The sequence below is a fragment of the Magnolia sinica genome, chromosome 9 (assembly GCF_029962835.1).
Source record: "Magnolia sinica isolate HGM2019 chromosome 9, MsV1, whole genome shotgun sequence".
NCBI lineage: Eukaryota > Viridiplantae > Streptophyta > Magnoliopsida > Magnoliales > Magnoliaceae > Magnolia > Magnolia sinica.
Genome location: NC_080581.1, coordinates 89,687,627 through 89,702,788, shown reverse-complemented (window position 1 = coordinate 89,702,788; position 15,162 = coordinate 89,687,627). Strand labels below are relative to the sequence as shown.

Below are 15,162 nucleotides of genomic sequence, written 5' to 3'. Positions count from 1 at the left end.
GATGTTTATATGCCACTCAAACCGTTTATCAGCTCATTCCCACTGCGATGAACTGAAAAACCCGAGACACTTTGCCTGATACAGAACTTGTGGCATGCGAATGTTTCAATGGTGGGAGTTCAATCCACACTGTATCCTCTCGTATGGCCCACTTGAGTTATGGATCTATCTCATTTTCGGTCTCTTGCCATAAAATGAACTGAAAAAATAGATGAACGGCGTGGATTTCCCACAAACATCACTATGGGCCCCACCTAGCTTCCCAGCGCAGGAACTTCCTGCGTAAGCCTTTCGCAGGCAATCCGCGTCCTGCCATCCCAACTCTTTCCCCGTGTGGCCCACCTGATATTCTGACCGACCCGACTTTCGGGTTCGATGATGGATACGAAGCAAAGCACTTGGACGGATTGGATCTCATACACGTGGTCTTCCACGTGCCGCACGGTTAGTAGTAGCTGGTGCGCTTCCTACTTTTATGGGAAAAGGAAGAAAAGATCCCTTCTTTTCTACATTACAATCTCTCTCTATTTCCACGGGAAGATCCGAAGCGTTTGCAATAAAACGCTAACCCTAGAAATCGTGAAAAACGCCACCCGTCGATCTCTCTCCAATTCTCCCTTTCTTCCCTCATAAAGGTATGTCGCGATGGATTTTATTTTATTTTTTTTCCCCTTTTTTATTTTGTTTTGGAATTCGGTTTTCATTAGATTCGCATATCTGCGGATTTTGATATGAAGCTTCAAAATCCCGTTCTTTGATGACTGTATTGTAATTTTTGCTCCTTTGATGGGTTATTCTGGAGTGTTTTCCCTATTTCTGTGGATTGCTAAGATCTTTGATTTTTCTTTACGTTTTCTTTTCTGATTTGAATTTGGGATTTTTTGTTAGTGTAAAAAACCTCTACTTTTTCGATGATCAGTTAGTAGTACTGGGAACCACTTGAAGTTGTAGTCCTGTGGGGCGTGATTCTTGGTGATCGGAACCATTCATCTGGTGGGGCAGCCAAGATGGCCCACTTTGCAAAAATTGAACCAGGATAATTCTAATTGTCTGGTTTTAAATCTAGGTTTTGCTTCTATGATGCGAACTAGTTTTAACCGTTCATTTCCCAACCATGGTTGTATCCATAATGGATGGAATTTTTCCAGCGCGAGCCGTCCATGGTGGGGGCCAGAAGGTGAATGTGATGTGTTGCTTACCCTGCAGTTCACAAGAAGCTGGATTTTTTTTTTTTTTTTCGGGAAATTGATTTGTGATTTTCATGATTCAATAACTCAAATATATTGATGAGTACAAGATCAATTCAAGATCTTCCCAACAAGGTATCCAAAAATGGTAAAGGCCTGTTTGGATGGTTGTTAGTTGGGTTAGTGGGAAGTGACTTACAGGGAAGTCACTTACAGGTGGTGTTTGGGAGAGGAAATTCACCTGTAAGTTACTTGTTGGGAAGATCTTGACTACCAGGAAAGTTCTAGGGGCTGGGGTGAGAAGTCACTTCTCTGTACAGCCTGTACTTGACTTACAGGCCAACGGTCTGATTTTTGAAAGGCGGGGAATATGGAGGAGATGCAGCTCCATTACAGCAAAGCTCCAGCTACAATCATCTGTGTGTGTGTGTGTGTGTGTGTGCAATTAGGGTCGTTGGGCCCCCCCCCCCCCCCCCCTGCAGTTAGGGTTACAAGCATCTGTTTTATTTATTTATTTTCCTTTTATTCAAATCAGCCCAATTTGGTAAGGCTGTGATAGTGGGCCCCACCTTAATGTATTTTTTGGTATATCCACACTGTTCATCAGTTTTGCCAGCTCATTTTAGGGCTTGGGCCCAAACATGAAGCAAATCCAAATCTCAAGTGGGCCACACCACAGGAAATAATGGTGATTAAATGTCCACCATTACAAACTTCCTAGGACCCACCATAATGTTTATTTGCCATCCAACCTGTTTATAAGGTCACACATACCTGGATAAAGGGAAAGCACGGATATCTGCTTGATCCAAAAGTTTTGTGGCACACAAGAAGTTTTATTGGTAAGCATTCAATCACCACTGTTTCCTGTGGTGTGGCCCACCTGAGATTTGGATCTGCTTCATTTTTTGGGCCCAAGCCCTAAAATAAGTTGACAAAATTAATGGACGGTGTGGATCTAGAACTTGGACTTTTTGTGTGTGTGTGTGTGTGTGTGTGTAGCCATTGGTTTTCCAATCCATGGATGATATGTTTAGGAGCATATAATCAAAGGGTTTGATTACAACCATAAGCAATCAACTATTTATTTATTTTTTTTTATTATTATTTTTTATAAGTAACGAAGATATATTAAGAAGAAAAACATAAGCAATCAACTATGGTCCCTCCAAATGAACGTTTTAAGTTCTTGATTGGACCTATTATTTCCATAAACAATCATTGCTGTCCATTTTTTTTTTGCTATTGACTGGATGGTATACATGGTCCTAACTGATGTGCTGCATTTGTTTATATACAAGCCACCAATTGGATGGCTGGGTTCATCTATATTGCAGATGTTGATTATGATGATCGATCGGATGAACAACTTAGCTTACTGAAATTTGGGTCCCACCTGTAATATTGTAGGGTCAAATAGCGTGTGTTTGCTGCACAGAGATTTATCTTAGTAGGCATCTGATTATGTAATCTAGCACTATTGTAAAATGCCTCTCCTCTTCTTGTGAGTTGCAAATGAGTTGTATTAGGTCATTGACTTGTAATTTTTTGTTTTGGCACATCTTAACATTACCAGGATTTTACATTGTAGGTATTTTGAAATCGTGGGCCCATTTATATGATCAACTTAATGATTGGTTTAGCCTAAGAATTGGTTTAAATATTCTTCTAGATGAGCTTAACAAAATGACATTTTTGGTGCTAAGATTGCTTATGTGATTATAATATTTCGGAATGATTCCTAACTCCAAGCTTTGTTTGGTGTGAATATACAACTTTTTACCTGCAACTAACTTACAAGCTATCTAAATACAAAAATCAACTTACCTGTAAGTGAGTTGTAGCTTACATCCAAACATGATTACTTGTAAGTAACTTTCATCTGTAAGTGACTTATAAGTCACAACTTAAAGAACTTACATGCATCCAAACAGGCCCTTATGTAACGGCTGTTGCAGCCCTTATGGGAAAATGGCCCTTAATGGCTGTTATGGGGTCATTACAGTGTTGTTGTTGTGTCTTTTTTCTTTTTTACAAATAGGTGTAACGGCCGTTATAGCCCGTATTGTAATGGCCGTTACGGCCTGTACCATAACGGCAATGACTGATTACCTATTGAATACCTTTCTGCATAACTCAAAACAAGGTCATGATAAACCCAAAAATAGCAGAAAAAATAACAAACCATTCTTTGTTCTAAAAAAAACTAGTCCCTATCCAACTGGAATGAGATTTATTTAAAGGATGCTATCATTTTAATTTTATTCAAAGGATCCAATCAGAATAGTTCTGGTCACAGAGGGCATTAGAATGGATGCCCTTGGACTTGTATTTTTAGATTGTCACTCAAACAACCTGCCTTTTCCCCTTTTGTTTCGGTTTGTTCTTCGTATGATTATGGTGTTGGGTTTTCTTCTTTGGATTGATTGGAAGGTGTTTGCATTGGATTTCACCTTATCAATTTCGTAAAGTTTTTGATTGGTTATGATCATACAGTGACTGAAGAAATGTGGTATCTGCAAGGTTTTTGTCATACATAACAGGATTGTTTTGGAAAATGATTATATGAACTGAAGTTAAAAGAAGATAAAAAGAAGCAGATATAATTGATGGATGACTGCTTTTGAGGAAAACCTTGTCAGAAATGAATGAATACTTTTTCTTTCTTCTTTCCACAATTCTCAGCTACTCTCCTATTTTTAACAATCCTATAATACCAGAAATGGAAGTAAAACCAATCAATTTTAGTAATATCAACTAACTCAGAATGTCTGCCACACTTAATCTCTCGTGTCTCTTCCTAATAAACTAGATCTCCCCATATTTATTCTCCCAATTAGGCTTGATAGCCTTATCAACTAGATCTACTGAGTTGGAGATGATACTATAATTTTGGTTTTGGATGGACACTTGTGAGGATTATGCTACATCCCTGACAATGCAACAAAAATTCATTCCACTTCACTAGGTATTGTTTATGGAAACTCAATCAGACCATGTTCAATCAAATACATAAAACAAAAATATCCAAGGATTATATATATATATATATATATATATATATATATATATATATATATATATAGTAACGGATTTGCATTAAAAAAGAGGACAAGCTACAAAACGGGGCTGGTGAGGTAGCAGAGCCGAGAGCCTACAAACCCAAAAACAGAAGATTATAATCTTTAAGACCCATTACATTAACCACCCTCTCAATAATTAGATATTTTAGCAAAAGAACCGACTGCTTGAGCCGAACTATGGATGTCGTTGAAACATCTATCATTTCTTTCCTTCCAAACAGCCCACCAAATGGCAAGAATAGCCATCCTCCAAATACGGGTTTTGATACCATAATACCATAGGAGGATAAACAATTCCACAATCCTTTATTGGAATTTTTTAATGAATTCCTTTTTGTTAAAATAGTTAAGGGGAAAGATGTGTTATGTAAAAGCAATTGTTGCTTTCCATGTCACATCTAGTGAAAATGTTATATAGAGGACTCTAATTTTGCACATAGCTTGTAGATAACGTATGTCGTTGAAAAATTCTTGCCCCCATTCAGATGTGGGACGTTTTTATTTGTGGGCAAAAAAAAGTTATTAAGAACTAAAAAAGCACTATACTGATCTGATTTAGTTAGATCATCCGCCATGAAGTAGCTTCTCGAGGGACAACCGGTCAGGACTAAAAGTGATGGAACTATGGCTTATAAGATTCTTACATTATTATATAATCATTCTGCTTCCAAGGAATCTGCAAAGTGCATGCTTTTTTTTTTGGTGGTTAACAGAAATTTATTAAGAAATGAAAAAAAAAAAAAAAAAACACCATCCAGACCTGATTTGGCAAGATCATCGGCCATAATGTAGCTTCTCAGGGGATAAGGCTAAAAGTGATAAATCTATGGCTTATAAGATTCTTAATTTTTTAATTTATCATTCTGCTTCCAAGGAAGTTGAGTTAGCCAGTTGAGTCCCAACCTTCAATGCTTGTAATTCCGCATGATTGTCTCCAACACCAATGGCCTGGAGAAAGCAAACTTGACCTTTCCTAGATCGCTCCTTAGTGCTCTATCCCCCTGCTGAAATCACCTTAGTTGCCAAGATAGCATCCATTAACGTTGGGTTTCCAAAGCCCATAGGATGATGCTTCCATAAAGCAACCACTTTGACTAGCTTCCTAGTGTCACTAATCCCCTCCAACCAACCTTTTCTAGAACTGGACAAAGATACATCTTTGAATTCTTTTGCTGCACTGCCCTACTCCATTTGGTTTCTACAAGAATTCTTTTGCTGAAACGTGAGTATGAGAAATAATTTCCTGGTCAGTCCTCTCACAGGCTTTCAAAATGGATCTATATGGTACTTGAAAACCTCCTTTAATCAGCTTACAGTCTCCTGCACCTCCATGTTGTGCTCAACCACCGTCTGTTTGTCTCTAACTCATCTTTATGGCACTGTCCTTTCTCTTATGGCAGAAAGCAACGCCAATGGCAGAAAGCAATGCTAAAGGGATGTCTTTCAGAATCATCAATTGGGGAAAGGAATAATTGGTGCTTTTGGAATCGAAATGGGTTGGCTATGGAGGTATTTAGGAGGGCCAAATTGGATGTCTTGGGATGGGCCTCATGTCTAGAATCCTTTGAAAATTGTAATATTTCCCCTTTGTATTGGGCATCTTGTTGTCATTTGCCTAATCTTCGGTTAGGCTCATAGCTTAACCAAAGTAGGTAACTGATTCGAGAACTCCCAAGTACAGATTTTAGGAGCAAGCGACTATTTTTTTTAAAATTTTTTTTATAAAATTATTGTGTATGCTTTATTTCTGGGGTGCGCTGTAGTGGTACTTGGCAGAAGTGGGGAACGTAACTATTTACAACAAATGACCCATCCATCCGATGTGTCACCTCATGTTACCCCTAGGGCCCAAAAATCAGCCTAACAGAAATTCATGTCGGCCACATCACGGGACAGGTTGAGAGGGGACAGACACCCTTGATTTTATTGGTGGGCTCGTCATGTCGTATATATGGAATCCATGCCATCCAGACACTTCATCGGGATGAAGGGTCAGGACAAACATCAGGCTATTCTTCAACTCAAGGAGGTTCTCGTGAGAATCAGGGGTGAGCATCCCCTTCCACCTTGTTCCCTGTGCTCTGGCCCACCAGATTCTTTGATCGAGCTGATTTTCTGGTCCTGGAGTTAACTTGAGGGAACGCATCCGATGGACAGATTGTATGTGATACATATGCCACGTGGGCCCCTCATCTGCCTGGTACCACTGTGAACCCACTGGAGTGCACCTTTTATTTCAGTAGATAAGACACTTGTGACAGTTATAATATACAGAACTGATGCTTCGTCTTTGTGAAAGGTGACTTCAAGTTTGCTACTTCTGATTAAAGATTGTTATTTATGCATGAGTTAACTTTGTTTTGTTCTCAATGTCAGAGACGTAGATTTTATTTTCTGAGCCTACTGAAAAGGAAAAAAGTTCCTATTTGTGATCGTGCAAAGTAAGAATGGATCAACAAGGGCATGGACAGCTCCCAGTCATGGGGGTAGTTAGTGGTGCGGCCCAAGTGCCATATGGCGGGGCTGGGTATCAGGCTAACCAGATGATGGGCCCTAGCCCTCCTGGCTCGGTTGGGACGCCAGGTCAGCTAGCGCAACAGCAACTTGCTTATCAGCACATCCACCAACAGCAGCAGCAACAATTGCAGCAGCAACTCCAGATGTTCTGGGCGAACCAATACCAAGAAATCGAGCAGACGAACGACTTCAAGAACCACAGCTTGCCATTGGCGAGGATCAAGAAGATCATGAAGGCAGACGAGGACGTGCGGATGATCTCAGCGGAGGCCCCGGTGGTATTCTCCAAGGCCTGCGAGATGTTCATCCTGGAGCTGACTCTGCGATCATGGAATCACACGGAGGAGAACAAGCGGAGGACGCTGCAGAAGAATGACATTGCAGCGGCGATCACGAGGACGGATATCTTTGACTTTCTGGTTGACATTGTGCCAAGGGAGGAGCTGAAGGACGAGGTGCTTGGATCAATCCCGATGGCTGGGGCCATGCCGGTTGGAGGTCCTACAGAGGCCATTCCATACTACTTCTTGTCTCCGCAGCAAGCCCCACCGGGGCTGATAATGGGTAAACCTGTCATGGATCAATCTTTGTATGTGCAACAGCCTTTCATGCCCCAGCAGATGTGGCAACAACAGACACTTAATGAGCAGCAGCAGCAGCAGCCGCAGTCGTCTGATGATGGTTGAGTTGGAAAGAGAATATAGGCCACTTGCAGACGAGTTTGGAGTACATGTAAGTATGCTACCCTTTTCAATATCATGTTCTCAGAGAACTGTCCTAACAGATATCCGTTCGTAAAAGTTTCTTTGTTCAGTCATGGATTTTCAATTATCTTTTCAAATTTCACTTTGGCTCGTCGTATATTTATTCGAATTCAGTCGCAAAATGCATTGCATTTTGGCCGAACAGCTTAAATTATGAGATCTCCTTTTCTTAAACATGTCATCTCTGTGATTCTACTTGTGTAGAACTGTGCTTCTTCTTCTTCTTCTTCTTGAAATTAAGTTGGAGAATGCATTGCTGGTCATTAAGAGCTGTAGGTGTTGAATTGTATTATAGCCTATTATGATGTTACTTGGTTAGCAGGGCCAGCGGGATGCTTTTACACCCCCATGCACGTTACATTGTTTAATGTGGATTTGGGACGGTAGAGGCTGAAGGCAATTCCACCCAACTGAGTTTCAAATTGGGTATCAAATATCTGAAAAATGGATCCTAATGTCGCCTGGACCTTTCTGGATTGCTATTTTTTTGACTGCCCACTTTGATGGATGCTTCTTTTCAGTTAGTTAGCTATAAAATCTCTAATTCTATCCACTGATCACACCGCACCATCTGCCAGTTATTTTACTTCTGATTGAATTCCCATATAATAGGGACTGAAACTATTTTCCAGTGAACTCTTTCTGTGATTGGAAAGGGCCTCACAGAACCCCCCGTCCATGTAACTCTCTAATCAAGCCATTCAAAACACATTGAATGTCAACATGGATGGAGAAAATTATTCAAAATTTTTGTAACTTTATAACAATGGATAATAAATCGAAAAATGAAAAATAAATACAACTTATGAAGTGGGATTTATTTGATTTACAAAGATTATCCCGACAAATGTTTCCACCATAGGTGAGCTATGGTCCACCCATTCTTCATGCAAGGCAAGATTACTCCTCCCTGAGGAGAGGTAACGGCTAAGAAGGATTTGGAAGAGAATCGGCCCCACTTTGAGGATCCTCCAACATCTTGTTCGATAGAGGCTTCTTCAAGAGAACTTATTCATAAATTACAAAGGCAACTTTATTTCCAAATTTTATTTATATGTTAGAGATTAGTACTTTAGAAAGTATCGATACTAATTATCAGAGGGCTGAGGCGATAATACAATATATTTATGTAATTAAGCAAAAAAGATTACGATTGAAAGCTGAAGGTATTTGATAGAGGACACAGACTAATTTCTTGTACATTCCCAACTCTAATTTTTGCCACCTTATCCTCCTCTGTTGCAAACATCCTTGACTCCATTTTATCCTCCTCTGTTAGCAACCCCTACATGCTTACAGGCATCACCAACCTGGGCCACTTCTTAGTTCCCTGGACAAGACCATAAACAATTAGAAACTTGCTATAAAGCAAAAATATATTCTTACATCCCTGCACAGGAATTCAACATTGTGGTCTTAGGTTCAAACTTAGCTTACATTTGGGAAAGTTTGCCTGTTTCGATTAGTCGAAAGAAAAATGTGGACGAGGAAAGGAAAACCCCACATCTGAGGAAAACTGTGGAAATTAAATTTATGGAAAAAAATCTTTAAATAACCTGCTTATTTGAGCATTTGTGATTTCAAAGAAAATCTGGAATGGTCAATGGTCAAACAGTGGGAGTTGTATCTCAAAAGGGTTGAAATCTCCATTTCTTAGGTTTGAGGGAGGAAAAGGACATAAGTCTTTTCCGAGGAATTCTCAGGAAATGAAAACTGATTTCCTCACCCCTCTTCTTGGCTTTTGCGAATGAGGGGAACCGTCAGATCAAAGAAAAGCACTTTTCTTTTCCTTGTTGAATCCTGTTTTCCACCAATCCAAACACACCAGAAAGAAAAGAAAGTGAAACAGTCTAAACTCACCTGTCTTTTATGACGTTTCAGGTCCATTTCGGTCGGTTATAGCAGGATTAATGAAGAAGAAAACCACCATCCTCGGTAGTAGGCTTTGACTATGAGAGTGGGTATGTGTTGGATTTTTAACCAGTCCTCTCCCTTATTCCGTCTCAACCTTAGAATTCTTCAGGCATCATCCACAATTTCAACTCTTGGAGAGTGATTATGTGCTGCGGTCCATCTGGAAGCATCTTCTGTTTTCTACATCCACCAATCTCTAAATATCTAAGATTTGGCATTGCTCCTTCCTCCACTCTCCAGTCTCCACTCTGTTTCATCCAACACATTGATGCCTACAACTTCAAGCTGAGGAAATCCTCCTGCAGAGCATACCATTTCCTTTCCTATATAACAATGCTCAACTAATGTGAGAATCCGAAGGTTTGACAGCTTCTCCAGTGTTCCTAGTGGGTCTTGCTCTAATCTGGATCCGTATGAGAATAGCTCAGTAAGGTTTAGTGGGAATTGCTGCAGGTCTGGTAGCTTCTCTAGCCGTCAGAGCAAATCCATCTTATAAAGATGGTGATGATTTGAGAAGGACATCAATGCTGGAATTGAGCCTTCTCTACCCAGTCCGTTCAACCACAGTGATCTGAGGAAGACCAATTTCATGATAGCATATGATAATGCCTTCCCATGCGAAATAAGGTCTCCCTTTATTCCTAATTCTCTCAAATTGGTCAGTTTGTCCAACCCATCTTCTATCCATCTGCCAGCCCTTACTGGCTATAGTGTCTGGAGGTTGCTTAAGCAATAGGGTTGCATATGATTCCCAATGTGGCGTGGTCTTGGTTCTTGTCGTAGGTGCCTTAGTTGCTGCATCTTCCAAATATCATTAGGTAGTGAGCCGATGGGAGTATAGCTTAGATCCAACATCTGAAGGTTGTACAAGCGGCTTATAGCAGGAGGTATACTTCTTAACTTATTTCCCCTGAGGCATAGGTACCTCAGTTGGATTAGATACCCAATTTCATTTGGTAGGCTAGAGATATTTGCATCCCTTAAATCCATCACCCTAACGAATTTGAAACTCCCTAGAGAATTTTCAACTGTTCTTCACTCAGAGTTTCATGCTCTTGAGTGAAGCACAACAAAGAATGGAGATGTATGGTTGAGCAGTTAAGAGATATATATTTACCGATTCCAGGATGAGTAATAGCAAGTCGACGTGCCATGGTTGGTGAAGTAGAGCCAATGCCCCGATACACACCAAGGAATTTATCTTCCTTAGCTTTTGAAATAGAGAGTTTGCATAGAAGATCATGGAGATGGCATGTTTCTGCTGTTCCATTGGTCCTCCGTTTCACCACTTGAATCATGCTTCCGTCAACAAGCTCTTGTAAGTAATCCTCTTTGACATCCTCCAATTCTTCTCCTCCCCTTCCTTGCACGAATCCTTCAGCTATCCATAGGGAAATCAAATCATCCATTGAGAATTCGGAGTCTTCGGGTAAAGCACCGAAATAAAGAAAGCAGGGTTTCAAGTAATAAGGCAAATCATGGAAGCTTAAGGCCAATATGCTCAAGATCTGATCTTCGCTTTCATTTAGCCACCATTCAATGCTTTTAAGCACCTTATGCCACTCCTTTGGCGACTTATCTCTTTTCAATAGGAGACCTCCTAGAACGACAACTGCTGGAGGTAATCCATGGCATTTTGCAACGATCTCTCTCCCTAGCTTCTCTAGATTGGAGGGCACGTGGGATGAATATTTCCTAGAAATATTTTCTTGCAAAAAAATTCCCAACTCTCCTCTTCATTTAGGAAACCCATTTCATGGGGTGTGCTTTGTGCATCTGCATACAAAGCGATGTCTTTCTTGCGAGTTGTAAGCACTACTCTATCATCCTTTATGGAAATGTGGCAGTCAAACTGTCCCAAGCTTCTCTAATCCATATATCATCAATCACGACCAGATATCTCCTCTTTCAAGTGCTGCCAGAGTTTCTGTGCCAACTCTTTCGTTGAGCATGGTCTCCATTTCTTCCCCATAAAGCGTCTTTGAGCATTTTATAATACTCAGTAAAAGCTCTCGCACTTGATGTTCTTGAGACACATGCACCCAAGCATGAAAATCAAAACTCTTCTTTACATTGATGTTATTGTAAACTTTCTTTGTGAAAGCAGTCTTACCTATTCCTCCTGTACCTGTGATTGAAACAACCGTGAGTCGATCTTCTCCTTCAATCAGACGATCTTCTCCTTCAATCAGACGTCCCACCACTTTCTTTGCCTCATCTTCAATGCCCACGACATTCACTTCCTCAACAACTGAGCTCCTTCCGTGGTTGACCTTGATTCGATGAACTTGAAGCTTCTCCACCAACTGATATGGTCTCAATACTGTACTGTGATCTGTTCACGCAGATCTCATTGAGCCTTCTCCCTCTCTCTCTGCTTCAGACAAATACCCTCCTTTTCAAACTACAGACAAGTATTGGTAAATAAATCCATACCTTTTCAAACTACAGAAAAATACCCTCCTCAATTGGGTTTTTTTTTTTTTTTTTGGCCTTAAGCTGAAGGAAAGGACTGTTTTCCTATAGTCTCCAATAAGGGAATGAAAACACCAGTTACCTCTCTTGTATGTTTTTAAATGTAGAATTACTCAAAAACAATTGGTTTACCTGATCAATGGCTTCTACGGCGGGCTGACATTGATCAATTCAAATTGTTGGTCAATGGTCTACACCTACCTAGACAATGCAATCTAGACCTTTCCCACGATTGGGTGCAGTTTCACGCACATTCCCCAATCAATAGATATACAGTCATCGACTGCTGGGATTATTTTGACTAATAGAAAAAGGTTTGGATTCATCGAGGCAGACCTAAAAGGTAGGGGGGTTATTTAGGTATGCTCCAAAGGCAGTGGTATATATGTCAAAAGCCCTTTATTTTTATTGGGAGCCAATATTGGTTCAGAGAAAGGTCCAATGAGTTAGCTGTTTTGGGTCCACTTTATGTAGGCCCTTCAGCCATTCCTGTTGGTTTGGGCTGTTGATGTGGTAATGTGATGGATTACATCGAAGGATTGACTGCCTCAGAAAGGAGCTGAGAGGGGAGCTATTTGATACTCTTGCAGAGCATGACACTTGATGTGCGGAAATTGTACATGCTGCCTATCATAACTCAAATTAAACCAATCGAAAATGGGACTTGGACTAGTTTTTAAGTGGGCAGAAAAAGCCAGCTTCTGAGACATGATTATTTATTTATTTATTATAAAGCTTCCCATACCAAACATGGAGAACATCGTAAGAACGGTATAGATCACCATTGGTTAGTAGGGCCCATGAAATGGATAGTCCTGATTGACATCCACTACCACATGTACGATAGCGAGATGGCCCTACCATGTTCATGTTCTTCCCTATCATCTTCCCTTGATGCACACTACCAAATGTGCTAGGTTGATCCGAACCGTCCATCTAGTTTGTACAACTATAGATGGGCCACCATCCAAAAACCATTGGGCGATCCGAATCTTTGGTCGTTGAATTAGTACCACTGGCTTATCCATTTTAACCATCCATCAAGTGTACATAAATCGGACAGCTAATTTGTCATTTCAGTTACCGAATGACACATTCTGAGCACGTGTATGAACCATCACGCTCAACCGAGTATCAAAGTACTTCTCTTCTCAGCCGTCGTGGACACGTTCTAGTCGTCTTGCACGCACAAGGGAATGATCAGTTCCAGTTGTGTGAACCCTGAGTGCCATCCAATCCATTCATTCGATGCTATTCCTCATCGATAACTCAGGTGGGCCACACCAAAGGAAACAAGTGATCAATTTCCTCCCTGCCAGGATGGACCAAACAGCCCAATCCATAACTGGGCGTAATTGTGCATTTCTACTCTTGATGTGTTCCACCTTGATCTTGCACCGAGATGATTCTTGGGATGAACGGTCCACATCAGGTGGCACACCTGATGCACGGTTTGGATTTCATATACACATCAAGGGTGGGCCGCAAACAGGTGGAAGATACTATAATTGCTACATTTGTGATCATTTCCTGACAATTAGCAGCTTCCAAAATTATAATAACAGTTTAAGATCGTTCAATCAATCTCAGTTTGTGGGCTGTCCCTCATTGATATGGGGATTACCAAAGTGGGCCCCACAGAAAATCTGGAAGGTTTTTAATAATGGGCGTACCCTTCCCAACCGTTTCCTGTGGCGTGGCAAACAATACCCCATGGCCCGAAATCCTACGCATTACGAAGTTTTGGATCGGCTGGATTTTTGGGCCCCAAAGACAACATTAGGGATTACACATGGACGGTATAGATGTCACTAAAACATTATGGTGGGCCCCAGTCAACTTTCACGTTAGTGACGGATCCAGCCTCTTGAGAAGATTCTGTAGCTGAGATACAGTTGAGATTCTCCACTGTACACGTGGCATCTACTTGAAATCTGAACCGCCCAAATAGTGACTCACTCTAGATGAATTACACACTAAAATTTACACTGGAAGTATGATCTTAACCGCTGGATGTTTATTGAACTAAAAATAAAAAAGTAGTAAATCATCCAAATTAATAAAAAAAAAAAATGTTCATTGATCATAGGTCACAATTATCTAATCAACCAATCTAAAAGTAGTTCCACTCTTTGGGCGGTTTGGATTTAAGGCCCATACCCCACGTCAATAGGTTGGGTCAGGGCCGAGCCCAAGTCTGGCCCACAATGGTTTGAGCCCAGCCATGGTCCATGACCGCAAAAATACTCTGGCTCAAGCCCAACTCAAAATGTTATTTTAGGACTAAGCTCGAGCCCAAGCCTGAGGGTTGGTTAGGAGAGAGACATCAACATAGTCCTTTGCAAGCCCAGACCGGCCCAAAACATTAATTCGAGTACCAGCCCAAGCCCGAGCCTAAGCTAAGGGTTTGAGAGAGAGAAAGAGAGGTGGGAGTGTAGGCTGGAGCAATATGAGTAAATGATAATTGTGTATATTACAAAATTGCCCTTGCAAACCCTAATGGACTCCGCTAGACTTGGGTCATACTGATGGGCTCAAGACCCGGCCTGATTGAAAAATGGGCTTGAATTGCAAGTCTGATTTTGGCCCTTTGGTTTGACACTTCAAACCAGGCCCGACCCATGATAAGCGGGCCCGAAGCCCAACAAGCCAGCCCGCCCATTGAGAGCCTCAACTACAACAATAAAACTCAAACACGAAGTCTCATCCACGATCAAGATACAGATATCTGTTTTCAACCGCCGCAGCCGCCGCAACCACCACAACCGCCACCACAACCACCAGCATCTCCGCCACCACCACAACTACAGTCACGGCTGTCACGTGGCCCACCTCCACTTGATCCACCACATGCAAAGATAACCATAGATATGATTGAGATGGCCACAACAATCATGAATAGCAAGAAGAAGCCTCCCGAGACATGAAACACATTTCCACCCGCCACAGCATCCAAAATCCTAGCCATTGGATTCTATTGCTTCCCCCACAACCACAACGAACCTTAATATAGTTGTTCATGACTTCGGAGTCGTCGCTTCAATTTCCATCCTGTTGGCTTCTGCTTGCATTAAACGCCACATTGCCTAAATCAGCCGACATTTCTTTAGTTATAGTACAAGCGGTAGGATCGAGTGTTACAGTCCAGTCAGTCGATAACATCCAAAATTTCATGCATGTGTAACATCCAAACCATCCAATAGGTTGTTCCCCACATGAAGA

General features: G+C 41.1%; 2 protein-coding genes across 2 annotated transcripts; one reads left to right on the top strand and one right to left on the bottom strand.

Annotated features, from left to right (window-relative positions):
• The first annotated feature begins 476 nt into the window (after window positions 1-476).
• Window positions 477-7,725, top strand: LOC131256029 (nuclear transcription factor Y subunit C-3-like). The gene is made up of 2 exons (XM_058257025.1): window positions 477-635; window positions 6,647-7,725. Exon 2 carries the CDS (start codon window positions 6,718-6,720, stop codon window positions 7,471-7,473), a length of 756 nt encoding a protein of 251 aa, XP_058113008.1. The 5' UTR covers window positions 477-635; window positions 6,647-6,717; the 3' UTR covers window positions 7,474-7,725.
• Window positions 7,726-9,669: 1,944 nt separating this feature from the next.
• LOC131255351 (probable disease resistance protein At1g58390) lies at window positions 9,670-13,655 on the bottom strand. The gene is made up of 5 exons (XM_058256051.1): window positions 13,614-13,655; window positions 11,359-11,771; window positions 10,583-11,160; window positions 10,391-10,478; window positions 9,670-9,868 (listed from the first exon to the last, which is right to left on the bottom strand). Exons 1-5 carry the CDS (start codon window positions 13,653-13,655, stop codon window positions 9,670-9,672), a joined length of 1,320 nt encoding a protein of 439 aa, XP_058112034.1.
• Window positions 13,656-15,162: the final 1,507 nt, after the last annotated feature.

Coding starts and splice junctions, on each gene's coding strand:
- LOC131256029 (XM_058257025.1), top strand. CDS start 6,718: ATGGATCAACAAGGGCATGGACAGCTCCCAGTCATGGGGGTAGTTAGT.
- LOC131255351 (XM_058256051.1), bottom strand. CDS start 13,655: ATGGGGTATTGTTTGCCACGCCACAGGAAACGGTTGGGAAGG. Junction 11,161..11,358: donor CTTGAAAGAGGAGATATCTG/GTCGTGATTGAT, acceptor AAATATTTCTAG/GAAATATTCATCCCACGTGC. Junction 9,869..10,390: donor GGGTATCTAATCCAACTGAG/GTACCTATGCCT, acceptor ATACGGATCCAG/ATTAGAGCAAGACCCACTAG.